Below are 19,123 nucleotides of genomic sequence, written 5' to 3'. Positions count from 1 at the left end.
TCCATCACTATCTCACACACGGAGTGGACACTTTGGATTTATTTATTTTTCTCAGAATGATAAATCAAATTCAGCCTCGTTGTGAATTTACTTACTGTTCTTTTTTTTAACATTGCGCCCTGTTGTTTTTATTCATTTGGATCAATCTACAACATCAGCGTTCACGTGCAACCTGCGTTATTAAGTAAGCGTCAAGGTGCACCAGGTTAAAGGTCACTTATGTAATGAAACTAGCAGGATAGGCAGAAAAGTAGATCTATCACACGTGTCGTGCTCAAGTTAAAAAAGTGTTTATGTTCACCACGTTAAGGACACGTTATTATATGTTTAAAACATGTATTAAAACAAGTAGCCTACTGCCATTCTCACTAGCCATTCTCTCCTATTTATTCAAGTTCTCTAGTTGGATCAGGCTTAGTAGTAAACTCCGGCACTTTAATACGACGGAGTATTAGGGCCAAACTAAGACAAAAAAAATGGAAATTACGAGAGTAAAGACATAATATTACCAGAATAAAGTCGTAATATTTTGAGAATAAAGTCGTAATATTTTGAGAATAAAGTCGTAACATTACAAGAATAAAGTCGTAATATTACGAGAATAAAGTCGTAATATTAAATATATTATAAATATATAAATATAACATCACAAGATGCTAAATATTCCTCATTTTAACACAGGGAGAAGACTGCTCTTCCTGTTAGAGTTCTCATAAATTACGACTTTATTCTCGTAATGTTACGACTTTATGCTCGTAATATTACGACTTTATTCTCGTAATGTTACGACTTTATTCTCGTAATGTTACGACTTTATTCTTGTAATGTTACAACATTATTCTCGTAATATTATGACTTTATTCTCATAATATTACGACTTTATTCTATTACGACTTTATTCTCGCAACATTATGACTTTATTCTCGTAATTTTACGACTTTATTCTCATTATATTATGACTTTATTCTCGTAATTTCCTATAATTTTTTTTGTCTTAGTTTGGCCCTAATACTCCGTCGTACTTTAAAACCAACATGTTGTACATTTTTTCTTTTTCTTTTGTATTGGACCAATCACCACGACAAATTCCTTGTGTGTGTTAAACTACTTGGCAATAAACTTCTTTCTGATTCTGAAACAAGATGACAGACTTTCCTCGGCTATATGATATACTGTAACTGGTTGTGTCTTACTTTGTTAAATTGGATTTTGTATCTACCCCCTGTCCACAGATTTCAGTGAAAATGTGTGAGAAAATTCTCCAGACACTCCTTTCTTTAAATGCCACTTAAACATTTCACCGCAGCTGTTTGGATTCAAAGAACTATACCATTTCTTTGTCTATTTGCTTGTGTTTTCTTTACTTACTACAATCCAAACCTGAAGACTCTCAGTCCTCTGTGTCTGAGATAATAATCTACTAGATTTGAACTACTTGAATGTATTTGCATGTTTGCCCACACAAAGTAAATATCAATTTAAATTAGGTCTTAGTTTTTAATGATTTGTTTAATTAGTTCATTTCAATGTAATGTGTTATTTTTATATTTTCTGAAATGTATCATCTTTAATACATCCATACATGATCTTTACCTGCTTCCTCCTATTCAAGGTCATGGGGTCAACTGGAGCCCATCGTAGCTCATGTGGGTAAGAGGTAGGGATTCACCCTGGACAAGTGGCCAGTCCATTACAGGGCCATATGGAGAAACAACAACACACACTCGCTTTTATGGGCAATTTAGAATCACCAATAAACCTGACATTTTTTTTGGACTGTGGGAGGAAACCAGGAGCCAAGAGTAAAAAGAGTACCGTACATATTTCATCTCTCTACAGAAAACTAGAAATAATTTAACTAAAAAATTAGGCGAAACAGAAAACCCAGATTAAATAATACAGACGTATATTTACAAGTAGAGATATGTATACTTTAGTGAAATTAATAAATTAGTGATAAAAGTATACAGTATTCACACATACATACAACACTCTTACGAGCATAAATAACATGTCCACTGACATTTGTGTCTGTTGAACTGAATATTTTATTAATTGTTTTATTGTTTGGGTTTACTTTAGCCTACACACATCAGAACATGGAAGTTATGCAAATTAAAGATGAAACCTTTATGGTGATTGATTGATCATAACACTTTATTATATTTATTTTTTTATATTGTGTGTTTCATGGAAAGAGGCAAGCGTTACAATACATATTTGACATTTTAACTTCATTTTTCAAGGACATAACAAAAAATGTGAGAAAATGTAGCTCTAACTTGATCTGCCTACTCAGATCATGTGAGACAACTTTTTTTATAATGACATGGCTTTTTTTTTTCATTCGTCACAGGTTTTTTGATTTCTCCTTTCTGCTCTTGAGCTTCTGACGGACGACTGCAACGGTGGTGAAGAAATTTCCAATGAACAAAACGAGGAAGCAGAGCCCACACACCAGGACCTGCCATCACAAGGGACACAGACAACAATCCATGACACAGCAAATATCAGTAGGCACAGGAGATCCAGCGTATCACTAATATCTTGTCGTTTAGGGGAAGTCAGGTGGGAGGAAGGTGCTCGAGATGTGAGTGAATTATAAACAAACACAAGTTAGTGTAGTGTATATGAGAAAATATGTTCACCCCCCTCCACGTCAAGCCTGCTTAAATGGGAAGCTAATAAGTGTAAATGATGAGGAAATGACAGGGAAATTTGCTATAAAAGCTTGAGGAGATTGACACAGCAATATTTGGTAACTGAGAACACCGACCTGCCATTCTTTGCAGTCTGGGAGCCGAGCCATTTTAAACAGAGACAGACCATTGAAGAGCTGCCAGAACTACAAGACAAAACAGGAGAACCAAGGCTTTACTTGGCTTAAGAGGGAATAGTTGTAGAATTTAACTAGGAAACAAAAAGTTGTTATCCAGATACTCATAACCCTCAACACTGATGAGGTGTGATATTCAGACCAGAATGACGTCAGCACTCTGAACAGTCTTAATCCAGTTCAAAGCATGATGAGGGTTTTTTTTTTTCCAAACTTGGCTGTTAGTAGAAATATCTCTACGTTGCAGAATGTACTCACATGACCAAAAAACAGGAAGGGCAGAAGAAATGTCAGCCCTTTCCACATCCAGGACTGGAAACCCTCTGAAAAAGGGGAATCATTCAAAGATTTAATCTAGGTGTATCCTTTAAAATTCACTAAAAGTGTTTTTTCTTTTTTCTTTTTTTTTTTTTAAAGGAAGGCCTGATGGCTCTCTCAGCCAATATTTTACAGCCACGTCTAAGGCTGAGGTCAAGCGTGTTCTGTGTCCTTGGCATGTTTTGCTGTATCTCACCCACAGTCAGATCCATGTTGTGTCTTTCTCCCAAAGTTCGTAGTCTGTACAGACATCCGCTCTGATAATAGTACTGCAGACACTGAACGAAGTCTGTGGGTTCCACGTAACACAAGCAATCGTCAGGCTACGCACAGCTGGAACCATCAATGTTTCATTTGTACTTTGAACATACTTTGGTAGAATAAGTAAGCAAGGAATTGGTTCCTAAATGACTTGTACAGGTTTCCATCAGGCCTGAATATGTGAAGAAAAAAATTCAATCAATTTTATGAGCGAAATGAGTTAAAATACAGGTTTTTGTTTTTTTGAAGGAAAATGTATATTATATTACTCACCAAGTCAACATTACTCCCGACAAAAAAGCTGAGACATAATGGTGAAAAACCCACCATCCTTTGATTCTGATTCAAAATGCATTTCGTTATTGTTTTTGTACACTTGAACAAACATATGTGAATAAGTTAAAAAAAAACAACAACTGTTAGATAATTTATTTAGACCTGGAGCCATTTGTGATGAGGATGCTTTCCCTGATGGTTAATGTGCAATAGTACCACACCAGCAGGAAATTGAGGATTGCATCAAGGAATCTAAAGGCAGGGACACAAGTTGTGTTACACATATGCAGCCTACAGCATCAGCGCACATGACGTATAAACAACTCATATTATGCTGACTTTACCTGTAGCTCACAAAGAAATAGCAAATAAAGGAGAACAGCAGGAGGATGACTGTGAGATACAGCTTGAACTTCTCATAATCGTCTTTGTAAGCAAACCTGGCGGGACAGAAGATGACATCTCCAGAACTTTACATACAGAGCAACTGATAAAGCTGGAAAATCACCAGTTAGGGAAATAATGACCTTTTAAAGATTATTCAAAGTGCTTATCTGAATAGTTAGTTTAAATACAATGACTGAAAAAGCCACAGTTGTAAACCACGAATAGTTCATGTTAAAAACACAAACTGAAAATAAAAGTTATGGCGTTAAGGTCAGTGTTTTGCTTTTAAAGGTTTTTGCTTACTTTAACTGTTTGCTGAGAAGAGTCACATTCACATTTCCAAGAACCAGACTGAGGTATAACCTGTAGCATAAAAACACGATCACATTTATCTGATTTTGTTTTTTGTTTTGTGAAAGGCTATACATTTAGTTCATTTATATGTCTTTATCTTGACAGAAATCAGCAAATAAAGTCTTTCAATGAATTTGAGGTCATCACCCATTTTTCTTGGGAAGAAAAGATTCCATCTCAGAGAAAGCATTTTGTTGTGTCTTCATTTTCTCTTTTATTTCATCCACAGTCTTTGAATCTTCTTCTGACAATCCCTTGCTGCTTCTGTTAATTATGTACAGTAGGAAAAAAGACTTTGTACCATTTGAACAGCCTGACTTTTTAAGAGTATGAATTCATTTTAGGTGAGAAGGATTTATAATGACTTTACAAACCTCATTGTACATTTCTGTCTATACTTTTTACCTATCCTAAGTTTCTAAGTCACTTTTGTACAGACTCACCCGGCACTTTAAAACCTCATTTTGTACATTTCCGGTCTACATTTTATTTTACTGTCTATACTTTTTATTGTTTATACATTTCATTCTATTTTATTTTATCTCTTATATATTTGTTTTTATATTTGTATTGTGTTGCACCAATCCCCATAACAAATTCCTCGTGTGAAAACTTGGCAATAAACCCCTTTCTGATTCTGATTCTGATTCTGATTCTGATTCTGATAAGGCTAGTACCAGTTCCTGTTTTGTCCTTCCTGATTTGTGACTTAATGGTATATACCGTCCTGCATTTATCTGCATATATGCCATTGTAATCTGTATCAACAGAAATTTCTGGGCGTGAGTGGGTGCTTACTTTCTCACAAGGTAGGTCATATCTTTCAGTCTTTTCCGGTGACGGGTAATAGATGAAGAGCAGTTGCTCTGTAGTTTGGAGACTTCATCTAGTTTCTGTAAATACATTTTCTGGTTCTCCTGGAGTAATGAGAAAGGCTGTCATCAATGAGCAACAAAGTATTTACGAGGAATATTCTAAGTTTTCAAGAAGAAAAATGGTGCTGAGCCAGTATATTAGACATGAAAAACAATATGACTGACATTTTACAAAAGATCAATTGGTACAAATTAAGAAACATTTATAATATAGATGATTTGAGTTACCGGTACATTACAAATTATGGTTAAGTAAGAAATCTTTCACGTACATGACCTGATACTGTCCGCTGATTATAACTAATTTCTTACCTGAAGTTGTTGATATTCTTCATCTTGACGTTTCCACTCCTCCAGAATTGCTGTTAAACCTTGAGGCATTTTGTTTCGTTAACAGCAAACTCGGTCTCTCTTGAAAAGTTGTACACGTTGATTGTTTATGCAGCATGAAATGAATGCAAACGCTATGCTGAAGTATCATCAGCATGTTTATCACATTTCCATCTACATTTTATTGCATAAACTGAACTTTGACTGGTGTTATCACTCCCAGTACAATATACAGGTAGATCATGCAAAGGTTAACATTTTCACCTTTGACATGGTTTACCCTGCTTCTTAGAAAGTGTTCTTTTGCATATTAGAATCATTGTTATATTATGTTTGCCCTTGGTATTAACTGCAATACATTATCTATTCTGTGTGATTAATAGAGTAGTATTAAAGTATTCAAATGAAACGAATCACACTGAAACAAAACTGAACTAAATTAAATATTAAGTGAATTTAAGAGTATTGAACGGATACATGGTGGCACTGTGAAAACATCTGGTGGGAAATCATTGCTTTTGCAAGAGGGTAACAGTTATTCTTAGTCTTTAATCAAAACAAAGATTGATATTGAATTATTTGTGTAAATTATAATGAGAATAACAGTACGTTCTTGAAGTGCCTTCTGTCAAAATGCCAAATAGATGGATCATCAAACCTAAATATTTCAGAAAAACTGGCACCAATAGTTCAATCTGTTCAGAACACGTAATAAGATTCCTTAACGCTTTGCTGCTTTTAATCTGAAAATCTTTAGCGGAAGTATCGCTGTCATACAGAGCACCGGTGTGCGCATGCGTATCCAAGTTGTTATTACAGCTGTGCGGAGCACACTGCAGGTCACTTCATCAGCCTTCTCTTTATAAAAAAGTATTTTCATTAAATCCCCGGGTATTAGTAACTTGCTCACCCCAAACACAAGGGACAACTAAAGTAATTAATGACCAAGGTAAGTTTATATCTTGAGAATCTTGCGCCACCCCGGCTAACGTTAGCCCGGTGCGGCGGGTGCGCCATCGTCAGTAACAGTTGCTAAACTGAGTTTTATGCATTTAACAATATATTATCTGAGTTTTATGCATTTAACAATATATTATCTGAGTTTTATGCATTTAACAATATATTATCTGAGTTTTATGCATTTAACAATATATTATCTGATTTTTATGCATTTAACAATATATTATCTGAGTTTTATGCATTTAACAATATATTTTCTGAGTTTTATGCATTTAACAATATATTATCTGAGTTTTATGCATTTAACAATATATTATCTGAGTTTTATGCATTTAACAATATATTATCTGAGTTTTATGCATTTAACAATATATTATCTGAGTTTTATGCATTTAACAATATATTATCAGATTTTTATGCATTTAACAATATATTATCTGAGTTTTATGCATTTAACAATATATTTTCTGAGTTTTATGCATTTAACAATATATTATCTGATTTTTATGCATTTAACAATATATTATCTGAGTTTTATGCATTTAACAATATATTTTCTGAGTTTTATGCATTTAACAATATATTATCTGAGTTTTATGCATTTAACAATATATTATCTGAGTTTTATGCATTTAACAATATATTATCTGAGTTTTATGCATTTAACAATATATTATCTGAGTTTTATGCATTTAACAATATATTATCTGAGTTTTAGGCATTTAACAATATATTTTCTGAGTTTTATGCATTTAACAATATATTTTCTGAGTTTTATGCATTTAACAATATATTATCTGAGTTTTATGCATTTAACAATATATTATCTGAGTTTTTATGCATTTCACAATATATTATCTGAGTTTTAACTGCTTATGCAGCGCTGCAAACACACCAGAGCCAGTGGCAGCTCAAGATATCATGTCATCTTTCAAATTATTGCGGATTAATTGTGTGGTCTTGAAAAGGTCAGTTTAATCTCATGTTTCACTCGTCAGAGCTCGTATATATTTAATAATTGTGACGTGATTAAATCTTATTTAAAGTTTTGGAGGGGGTCACGTACGGTTGTGTTAATTTGATTTGATGACAAGAGAACTGCAATAATTGTTCTTTGTCATTTCTTTAGGGAAACGTAGCAAATGAAAATTGAAAATATTAAAAAATGTAATTCGTCTCGTGTCATAAAGAACATTTTATGAACCCCTTTTTATCTTTATTTTGAATGTAGAGTACAATACAACTACTTTCACTATGCAACATATAAAAGAGGGTGAACATTGTGAGTATTCCTAAGAACTGAGTTTGGATTTAAAATTTGGTCATTTAAAAACCATGTGGGTTAAAATGACACACTTTGAAAGCACTTTATTTTCCCAGAAAGTAGTCATGTTAGCTCAAGTGGCAACAAAACAGAGCAAGGCTCTGAGTGAAAGCATTGGCTCCGGAGCTGTCAGTTGTTTTCTCAGGAAATGTGGACTCAAGCAATACATTACGAGCTGTACATCTTTCATGGCAAAGTGCCCTTGAGCAAGCAAGGTACCTAACCCAACAACTGCTTCCCAGGCGTTGCTCCTGCATGTGCTCACTACATCTTTTGTGTGTGCTTAAATGCTCAAAGTTTGTAGTGTGTCTATGACTTACAGTTGTGTTAAATACAGAGACTGTATTCCTTGGTTAGCTGTGTAAAACTTCTTAATCAGGGTAATAATTGTTAAATGAAACAAGAGTTACACTAGCAGTAGTCATGCTTTGAACTTTACGTTGCCTGGTACCCAATCCCGTGTTGACAATTCAGTCTAAAATTGTAGCTGTAGACATGAAGTCTTTTACTTACTTTTTTCAAATCAATTTGAACCTATCAGCAGTCCTGATCTCACTTGTCCCTGAAACTCTCTTTTAATGATTCAACTTAATATTTATCTGTCCAGATAATGATCGATACAGGCAATACATTTTTCTAAATTCTTGCTTCACTATTGATGCCTACTGGGAATTGTGTGTTTTTCAGGGCCTGATAAGAGATGTGCGCCGCCGTGTATGCTCTGTCAACGGTAACGGGCTACGTGCTCACATCTACTCTGCTGCTGAAATGTCCAGCTCTCTTGCACCGAAGGAAGCGAGAGCCTTTCTTTGGCAGACACATTTCCCATCGTGGAGGTCAGTCAATTGAGCATTAATCACTACACTTCAAGTATAAAAGCTGTAAAAGTGAGAGCTAGCTACTCACAAAGTAAGACTTGGCCTGCTACTTTACTGTTGATCACTTTTACTTTTACCACCTGAGTAATTTATCATAAATTTCTTTTGGCACATATTACTAGTTTGCTTTGTTTTTTTCTCTTAAATATAAGAGAGTATTATATGGAAGCGAGTTTGCATACCCCTGGACTTTCATCAGCTACCCATAGAGTTGTTTACTTTGTTGCAGTAGTTACAGGAACACGACGAGCACAATGTAAAACTTACAGCACATACATAACAGGGTTTGCAATAAGACACAAAATAGACAAAAAAAAATAGACAAAATAGCAGAAAAGGATCTATAAAAGGCATTCATGCCTTTCCTTTTTTTAACCAGCTGTAGGCTCCACAGTCACTCAGATGAAAGTACAACACTGTACTATGCTTAACGTTTACTTTTCATATTGCAGGGGCAGGAGAAAACCTGGAGAACACCATGACGGCTTTTAAACAGTGAGTGGAAGACTAGTTAGTAACACTAGTTAGTAACACTAGTTAGTAATAGTAATGCTTGTTCATGTGATGGTGTCATCCGGGCTGTCTTTTCACCCTCTAATAAGCACACAGGAATCAATAATATATATAAATATATATATATATATATATATATATATATATATATATATATATATATATATATATTTTAAAACAGTCTTGGATGATGTACCTTATTTTTCGGCTTATTTTTGATGATTTTAAAAAGACAATAAGTAACTTAAGTTTTGATGCTGCTGGTGTGATAGTAAATATGCAATTGTGTTGGTTCATGCAGTGCTGTGGATCTTGGCACAGACATGCTGGAGTTGGACTGCCACCTGACAAAAGATGAACAGGTTGTGGTTTCACATGATGCCAATTTACAAAGAGTCTGTGGCGTCAACGCTGACATCTCTCAGATGGCTTTTGCTGTAAGTTGCTCTTCAAAATCTCCTAAATCATCAAGCTTCCACATCTAACAGACAAATTACTTACTTTCTAATCATTCATCCAGTTTCCAGATTACTAAAAAGGAAACAAGGCACTGCATTATATTCATTAATATTAAGTAATTCATTAACTTTTAAAACAAAAAGGTGAAATCGAGAGTATTTTTGAGAATTCTTCTTTTTGTTACATCTACTGTTTCAGTGTCGAGTTGTAACAGCATTTATGGATTATGTGCCTTTTATCAAGCGAGGTGAATACCGAATCACCTGATTAAATCACATGATGATTACAAAAAGTTCAGCAGAAATGTCTTTGTAAGCCGAGGGATCAATAAAGCTTTTCCCATTTGGCAATATTTCCATTCCTTTTCACAGTGCTCATAAATCAGGAGAAATAAAAAGTTTCAGCTCCTACTTTCTTATTCTTGCTGCAAACAGGTCTGAAGGTCTGATACTAAATAATACAGGGTTGTCATTGCATTTTTCATTTCACATATTTCCAGACTTTCATCACTGAAGGGCTGCAGGCAGAACAGTTTAGTACCTTTGCCCTTTTCTTCCACAGCTATACCTTTGTGCAGATTTTGGTTTTGTATTGTTTCTGTGAAAAAGGCATAGCGGTTCCTGGAAAAGATGCTGGCTTGAACACAGCATACACTCACCGGGCACTTTATTAGGTTCACCTTGCTAGTACCAGGTTGGACCCCCTTTGCTTTCAGAACTACCTTAATCCTTCGTGGCATAGATTCAACAAGGTGCTGGAAACATTCCTCAGAGTTTGGTTCATATTGACATGATAGCATCACGCAGTTGCTGCAGATTTGTCGGCTGCACATCCGTGATGCAAATCTCCCTTCCACCACATCCCAAAGGTGCTCTATTGGATTGAGATCTGGTGACTGTGGAGACCATTTGAGTACAGTGAACTCATTGTCATATTCAGGAAACCAGTCTGAGAGGATTCGTGCTTTATGACATGGCGTGTTATCCTGCTGGAAGTAGCCATCAGAAGATAGACTCATCAGACCAGGCAATGATTTTCCAATCTTCTGTTGTCCAATTTTAGTCAGTCTGTGCAAAGTCTAGTCTCAGTTTCCTGTTCTTAGCTGACAGGAGTGGCCCCCGGTGTGGTCTTCTGCTGCTGTAGCTCATCAGCCTCAAGCTTCGACATGTTGTGTGTTCAGAGATGCCCTTCTGCATACCTCGGTTGTAACGAGTGTTTATTCGAGATACTGTTGCTTTTCTATCAGCTCGAAACAGTCTGGCCATTCTCCTCTGACCTTGGGTATCAAAAGGCATTTGCACCCAGAGAACTGGTGCTCACTGTATATTTTCTGTTTCTGACCATTCTCTGTAAACCCTAGAGATGGTTGTGTGTGAAAATCCCAGTAGATCAGCAGTTTCTGAAATACTCAGACCAGCCCGTCTGGCACCAACAACCATGCCATGTTCAAAGTCACTTAAATCCCCGTTCTTCCCCATTCTGATGCTCGGTTTGAACTGCAGCAGATTGTCTTGACCATGTCTACATGCCTAAATGCATTGAGCTGATTAGAAATTTGCGTTAACGAGCAGTTGGACGGAAGCGTAAACGACCTTTGTCAAGGGCACTGACACCACACCCACATCATAACACAGGCCAGCTTTGGGCTTGTTGCTTTTCGCTGTTTCTTTTTCTTTGGTCGATTTTGCTTTTGGCATTCATTTCTTCCCCAAATTATTTTGAATTCTGATTAATCTAAGCTTACAAATCATTACTGAGCTGGAATACTGATTCATTTTACTTATTTGACTCCTCTGAGCACAGTACACATTTACACAGTGTGATGACCCCACCCAGATGGCTCTGAGGCCAGAGACATTGATGGCGCCTGAGGACAAGGTTAACATAAAACTTCTGTTTTGCTCAGTAAAGTTTTATCTCATTTGTAAATGTATTACAGTACTTGGAAAAAGTATTTCCCAAAGTAGCAGTTCCATTTGAGGGTTTAAAAGTCTCTGGTATCCTGCTTAGACCTGCGTCCTTGCGCTTTATGTGCTGAAATTCCTGCACATTCTTTGTCTTCCTTCCGAGCTTTCTATGAGGAACATTGTTTTTAAGCATACCGGTATGAAAGATTTTTATCACATGTTTTTTGATGAACTGGAGACCCTCTGCCATCTTTCCTCCTCAAACACTCAGAACTTCATGACTACTGATGTTGTATCAAATAATCATAACAGTCACCCGTTTGCATCTCCAGTTTGAAATAAAATGATTATTTTTTCCACCTTACTTTCGACATTCAACTGCCACTGTCCAAACATTTTTGGGAAAGTAATGCAGGCCAGAAATGTAAACTCTGCTTTATATTACCAGACAATAGATGGCACATATTTGGTTCATAAAATTGTCAGGGTAAACCCAGGAATAAGTGGTTGTTTTTTGTTTTTTGAACTCCACAGATTAGTGACCTTCAGCCTTGTCTTACAGAGAGACACATAACTCACTGGTATTAATTGTGTTTGTACACAGGTTTGGTGGCATCTGACAGTTGTATGTTGGACTGAAAACTAAACTTGGTGATTTGTGTACTTTGCAGGAACTCCCTCCTTATCTCTGCAAGCTGGATGTAACTTTTCAAAGAGGTATGCATCACATGACATCTCTGATGCTGTCAGCTACAGCTGTCGTCACAGTTCATGTTCAGTGTGCACCAGAGAACATGTATTGTATGTTTACCTGTAGCCTTTTGATACCAGCTGAAATGATGAACACCCTGAGACCAATACATCTAATCTGAATATGCCTGTATTTCCAACTCGCCCTTGACTGTGCAGAGTGTTTCTGTGAAGGAGGAGAGGACAAACGCATCCCTCTCCTCAGGGATGTTTTTGATGCCTTCCCAAATACTCCCATCAACATTGACATCAAGGTCAACAACGACGCACTTATCAAGAAGGTGTGTGTTCTGTCTTTTTGTTGTTTTTTTTTTCTCAAAACAAACCACCCTTTTAAAATAAATGTAAGGTTTTCCTTGTCGTTCTTGCTGACTTGTTAAAAGTTAATGGCTCTTTTTATTTATGATGTGTATACTACCAAGAGAATAAATAGTAAACAGGCAGAATTTCAATAATTTATTGAACAGATGTTTTGTTACACTGTCTAGGTTTCTAAAAATAATGAATAAAGATAGTCTTTAAATGTAGCTCATTCAAAGACTGAAACTCCATTTGGATGCCAAAATGTCAATTTACAAGATAAGCTGGCAATAAGCAAATGAAGGGCAGCTGAAGATGGGTTTCATGTTTTACTCCTCTTAATCTTTGCAGGTTTCTGAGCTTGTTGTTAAGTATGACAGGGAGCAACTGACTGTCTGGGGCAACGCCAGCAACCAAATTGTCAAAAAGTGTTACAAACAGGTAAATTCACAAGTTCACGCATACATAAACTCTGTGTCGTCATTACAGCAGCTGAACAGTGTAATAGTAGCTTTTACCCTATAAAGTTTGTTTTTCTTGCAGAACCCTCATATTCCAGTGTTGTTCAGCCTCCCTAGAGTGTTGCAGCTGTTAGGTCTCTTCTACACAGGCCTCCTGCCCTTCGTTCCTCTCAAGGAGCAGTTCCTGGAGATCCCCATGCCCTCCATTGTAACAAAGTACGTTGACGCCACAAATATTACTGAAAGAAAAAGTTAAGTTATGTTATGTGCTCTTTCTGGAAATAGTCAGGATCACAAGTCGGCCCTGAGTTATACCTTTGCTTGCTACGTAACGTGATTTGGAGAACAAACTCTTGTACGACACTGACACCACATTCTACAGCTTTGCAGGGCTTCTACGAAAGTCCGAAATGGGCTTGAACAACATGTTACCAGAATATATATAACCTTTTAATGATTCATGCAAGGTTTTTATTTTTATATGAAACTCTAAAACATTAACTGGTAATTTGAAAGCTGTGTGTGCAGGAAAAAACTCAAATGTGAGAGGCTTTGTCACCAGCACCACCTTTTTACCGTTATTCATTAATTAGCTGTCAAAACATGTTCTGCTGATGTTACACTATGATCTCTATTTGTAGTTAAATAGTGATTTCTTGCTTGTCAGAATGAAGAATGTGTGAAGCTCACCTGGGGCTCCTTGTCAGCTTTTGAAACAGATGCAACATCGAGCATCTTGAAATTAGTTGAGATCACAGGGTTATTTCCTGACCTTTCATCCATATTGTCGTCAGCACAAAGTCATGATTGTTACCACATGGCCAAAGTTTTATACTTTACTGTATAAGTAAACGCCACGTGTGGGCCAAGGCCACGGCAGGTGGTTTAAGGCTAAGGAGCGTTTCCTCAACGGCGTTGTTGGCACAAGGCTTTTGCTTGAAAGATGAGCTTGCATCAATTTAGGTTATTAAAAGAAGACGTCAGCTCTTAGTTCGAGAGTGTGAGCTTGTAGATATGGATCAAGGTCAAGGAACAGATTACACATGCAGAACATTCAATCAGTAATTCATTCATTCCTTTGTTCATTCAAAGATTACATCATTTCTTTTATCACCCTTATGTTGTTATTCAAGACTTGTTTCAACACCCCACCTCCTCCACTAGTATGCATATTTTACATTCTATAATTATAAATGATGGAAAAAAAATATTTTCTTTAATTTTTATGTGGCCCTTTGGTGCATGTTGTCCCCATTCTCTCTCTACCCCCTTCCTGTCTACACCTTGGAAAAAGGCCACTAGAGCTGCAAAAGAATCTTAAAAAAAAAAAAGGAAATATATGTATTTATGATGTAGTGTTTTAGTTTTTTGTTTCTAATTAATTTAGAGTAAGCTTAGCTGATTTTTCAGCTTCAGCAAGCTGTTAACAGTTTCCTGTCCGTTTAGGAATGAGAGCTCTGATCATGATAACTAGGTAAATGTCTTATTTACACCTGAAGTATTTTATGTTCCTATATGGTTTTACAGGCTAAAAGATCCTCACAGATTAACCAGGCGTCAGCAATTCATCACCTGGCTGGCAGATACGTGAGTCACTCATTTATATATACAGGACTGTCTCAGAAAATTAGAATATTGTGATAAAGTTCTTTATTTTTTGTAATGCAATTTAAAAAAACAAACAAAAATGTCATACATTCTGGATTCATTACAAATCAACGGAAATATTGCAAGCCTTTTATTATTTTAATATAGCTGATTATGGCTTACAGTTTAAGATTAAGATTTTCCCAGAATATTCTAATTTGTTGAGATAGGATATTGGAGTTTTCCTTAAGCTGTAAACCATGATCAGCAATATTAAAATATAAATATATATAAATATTTCAATTGATTTGTAATGAATCCAGAATGTATGACATTTTTGTTTTTGTAATTGCATTACAGAAAATCACAATATTCTAATTTTCTGAGACAGTCCTGTACATGTCTGAATACTATATACAGTGTGTGTGTGTGTGTGTGTGTGTGTGTGTGTGTGTGTGTGTGTGTGTGTGTGTGTGTGTGTGTGTGTGTGTGTGTGTGTGTGTGTGTGTGTGTGTGTGTGTGTGTGTGTGTGTGTGTGTGTGTGTGTGTGTGTGTGTGTGTGTGTGTGTGTGTGTGTGTGTGTGTGTGTGTGTGTGTGTGTGTGTATACAGTACATACACACTATAAGATGGTTAACTTAATAGTAGACTCCTAAATGTGATCCAAGTTTGTTTTTTTTATTTTGAATACAATTTTGAATACATTTCAAGTCATTTTCATGTTGTGGTTTTGGTGCTGAATGGGGTCAAACTGGTAAAAGACCTTTTTAGAGATCTTTAACATCCATATGCCAGAGAAAATAGTGTTTTGTGCTGTAGTTTAGTCATCTACAACAAAAGCACTAACCTGCAGAAATGGAGAACACACTTATCATTGACACCAAAAAGTACGTTTGCAAGAGCACTTGCTGTGATTCTTTATATACATGTCATGCAGAAATATGACCTGACAGAACATAAACTGGAGCTTCTCAGCTGGTGGTGTTTCTCCTCTGATGAAAACCTGCATCAAAACCATCGAAACACATCTGATGCTTCTTCTGTTTGAATCACGAGTTAACACACCGCATTAAAAACTGGGGGTTATGCCCAATTTAAAAAAGTGTATTTCTATATTTTAGTCTTATTATTTTCAAAATACAAGCTCCAAACACTGAAGTCCATGTGACAAAAGTCAGCGATGCTTTCATAACTGAGATCTAAATATACATTACTTTTCGCACTTGGTTTGTTAATATTTATTTTTGATGACAGAAGCGATCATTCTCAAGAAAAGCACATTTATGGAAACATGGCTGTAATCCTGTGAACAGTTAAACAGTTTCATCAATATATTTATTAAAACAGTTTTTACTTTATCTTGAAATTCAGTAACATCTTGACTGATTTATTTTGGCACAGAGACAAAGCTGTAGAAGCTGTGTCACTATTTACATGCGCACTGCACCTGAATGAAGACGTCCCCACCTGGGTTTCCCTTTGTTTAAGTTTTTCTTCTTTTTTTTCCTGTAGTTTGCTGATGAGGAAAGCTCTTTTCCAGCATTTGACAGCCAGGGGAATACAGGTAACGTTACACTTGCTATACTAGGAGAATAAAAACAAAAACCTTAACACGTGTACAGTTGAATGTGGAGGGGATGTTAAGGAATATTAATGATGATAAACATTGGAAACCTTCATGCAAAGTCACTGTCATTGTTTTTGTTTTTCAGTATTTCATCTATTCACAACCCTATTTGATTATATCTAAACCAGCCTCTCCTTTTTTTTTCCTTCAAATTTCAACTTAACATGCTTATTTACAGATATACATCTCTTTATGTTGCTCATCTTTTTCAACAATTGTAGAAACTCTTTCCACACTAGATTAAAATAGGCTGACATGCAGTTACCAGGAAATGTCTACAGTTCCTGCTATTTCAAATATAGACCAGAAGCATTCTCCTTCAACTGCCTCCATTGTGTTTGTGTATTAACTGTACAGTGCAAGTCCTCTGTCTGGTTTCAGGTGTACATTTGGGTGCTGAATGATGAGGAGGACTTTCAGAGGGCATTTGACTTGGGAGCCACAGGAGTTATGACAGATTTTCCCACCAGGCTTAAGGACTTTATGGACAGGAATGCCATTTCTAAGCTCCAGTGACCTGACAAATTCTAGCTCATCCCGTCTCACGAGTGTGTATCCTTCATGCTGACTGACCTACAACACCGGCTCCCACATGCACCCACTTTTACCGCATGCATTCCAGGAGCGCCAGTCTGCCATTGTATTTCACAAATGTGAGATAACAATTTTTGTTTTTGGTTGTGTTATAAACTTTTGTACTTGTTGTATCAAAAAGAAATCCTCTTCTGTGTTAATTCAGACATTTAAAAAAATAAAAAAAGTATTTCACCTTTTTTAATGATGTGAAAGGTGAATTTATAGGGGAGCAATTTCATATAAATCAACAGACATTTCTATTGCAGGTGGGTCAAATCTAAAATTATATTTTGTATTTTTGATCAAGTTTATGGGTTCAAAAAGGGCTACTCAAAAATGTTATACAGCTGCCACCTGTTTATGGGAACCAGTATGTTCCTGGTCCACATCTCTGGACAAATTTCATAGAGATTTTCAATGGATACTGGCACCCTAGATTATAAAAGTAGAAAAAACCTATCTTTAAATAGTACAATTATCTACAATATTACAATGATCTGTTCTTCCAATTATGAATGATTGAAACAAAGTTCCTTATACACAAAGCATCTAACCACAAAGCAAAAAAAATGAAGCAATTTATTTATGTTTTTAAAGTAGCTTCACGAAACCCATAAACTTGTCTTTTAATTTAGATGCAATAAAATGTTTGCCTGCTCTGTGTGTATTACCTTTTCTGGGTTGTGTGGGAGGTGGGAGTTTGGCTGTACTGTACATCTGTATATGACACGGGGTGAAATGATTATTGTTATTTAATACTTTAAGAAAAAAAAACCCACAACGCCTTTTTCAAGTAATTCTATAAAGGTAAGAAACCTTTAACCACTAAATTATTGAACTGTCAAGTTTTCTTGGTGTTGAATTCCATATGAGATCAATTATGACTTCATACCAACAGGAAACGGCAGCAGAGGCAGATTCAGTTTGTCCATTTACAGTACTGTATTGAGTACTACTTGTGTTTTATATGTGTGTAGTTTCTACTATATAGAGTTGTATTTGAATTTTATGACTTGTTAGTTAACTAGCACAGAATTCTTTGCACAAAATAAGAATCTTTCTATTTCTGTTTGACATGTATATCAGTGTGATTGTGATCATATCTAAATATAAGTATTTTGATAGTCTGGTAGAGGCAATGGTGTGTGTGTTTTACTGATGACTTCAGCACTGTCATTTGTAGTGAAAATGTTTAAATGACAGCAAGGGTAACTGCTGCATTATCACTGAAGGTCAGTGCACATGCAGAACAGTGTAACAGGATTATTTTTCATGTACCCGTGACGATCTCCAATCCAAACTTGTGAGCACGTGTTGAGGGTCTGTATTGAATGTAGAAGGCTGAATGTACTCTCAGATGTTTGCTATTTTACAATCAAAAAAGTATTGAGTTTCCTGTCATTCATTTTGCTGTGGGACATTTAGTGTTACTGATGTGAAATGTGCTTGTCTGATTTATTTATTTTTTTCTTGACAATTTGACAATAATTTTACAAACATAGGGAATATTTTGATCACATTCTGTGCTGCACTGAGTGTACTTTGATTTGACTTAGAATAAGCTTTTGTGCCATTGACAGAATCGACCTGGCAGCTTGGCTTTATCAATGCAATCTGTCATTTGATTTGCTCAGAAATAATAAAGAAACATTTTGTATCCATATTAATTAGCACTTAATATAGTCTTATGTGCTTTTTGTACTGCATGTATTATAAAAAAATAGTTTTTTACTTTTTTGTTGTCGATGTTCATTCATTTACACTATTTTTGTACAACTTTGGGCATCAGTTATTATTACAATGCATAAATAGGGTTTTTGGTAAAAGGACAGGAGAGGGCGCTGCAGATTGGAGGAATTTCAGAAGTTTTGACAGTAGAGGAAAAGGATGTTGAGAATGTTTTCTTATGTAAATCACCTTCAGAGACTTTTTTTTTTCAACTTTTTGCTATCACAGCTTGTGAAGTCTTGTTTTCTTGCATCACTTTGATGTTTTATTTTGGTGCACACAGAAATAGCTAGTGTACTTTCTAGAGAATTCAGAAAAATAACTAAGATTATTGGCTACTCACCTCTGCCTCGACCAATAAGCCCGGTGTTGCTATGCTGTATCCGGCTGCTGATTGGCTGATATACTTGTCATTTA

The 19,123-nt window shown here is 35.8% G+C and overlaps 2 protein-coding genes across 2 annotated transcripts; one reads left to right on the top strand and one right to left on the bottom strand.

Annotated features, from left to right (window-relative positions):
- Window positions 1-2,041: 2,041 nt before the first annotated feature.
- tmem120ab (transmembrane protein 120Ab) lies at window positions 2,042-5,807 on the bottom strand. Its single transcript, XM_061720279.1, has 12 exons — window positions 5,620-5,807; window positions 5,231-5,349; window positions 4,580-4,696; window positions 4,382-4,441; window positions 4,036-4,131; window positions 3,854-3,943; window positions 3,689-3,754; window positions 3,526-3,587; window positions 3,351-3,443; window positions 3,095-3,159; window positions 2,777-2,845; window positions 2,042-2,464 (listed from the first exon to the last, which is right to left on the bottom strand). Exons 1-12 carry the CDS (start codon window positions 5,686-5,688, stop codon window positions 2,351-2,353), a joined length of 1,020 nt encoding a protein of 339 aa, XP_061576263.1. The 5' UTR covers window positions 5,689-5,807; the 3' UTR covers window positions 2,042-2,350.
- Window positions 5,808-6,444: 637 nt separating this feature from the next.
- gdpd1 (glycerophosphodiester phosphodiesterase domain containing 1) lies at window positions 6,445-18,656 on the top strand. The gene is made up of 11 exons (XM_061719191.1): window positions 6,445-6,586; window positions 8,609-8,757; window positions 9,252-9,294; window positions 9,614-9,749; window positions 12,350-12,395; window positions 12,588-12,709; window positions 13,080-13,169; window positions 13,272-13,405; window positions 14,717-14,776; window positions 16,288-16,339; window positions 16,784-18,656. The coding sequence occupies exons 2-11, from the start codon at window positions 8,622-8,624 to the stop codon at window positions 16,916-16,918; spliced, it is 954 nt and encodes a 317-aa protein (XP_061575175.1). The 5' UTR covers window positions 6,445-6,586; window positions 8,609-8,621; the 3' UTR covers window positions 16,919-18,656.
- The last annotated feature ends 467 nt before the right edge of the window (window positions 18,657-19,123 follow it).

This window comes from Cololabis saira, chromosome 4 (assembly GCF_033807715.1).
Source record: "Cololabis saira isolate AMF1-May2022 chromosome 4, fColSai1.1, whole genome shotgun sequence".
Classification (NCBI taxonomy): Eukaryota; Metazoa; Chordata; class Actinopteri; order Beloniformes; family Belonidae; genus Cololabis; species Cololabis saira.
The sequence above is the reverse complement of the archived record's forward strand: the minus strand, read 5'-3'. Positions and strand labels throughout refer to the sequence as shown.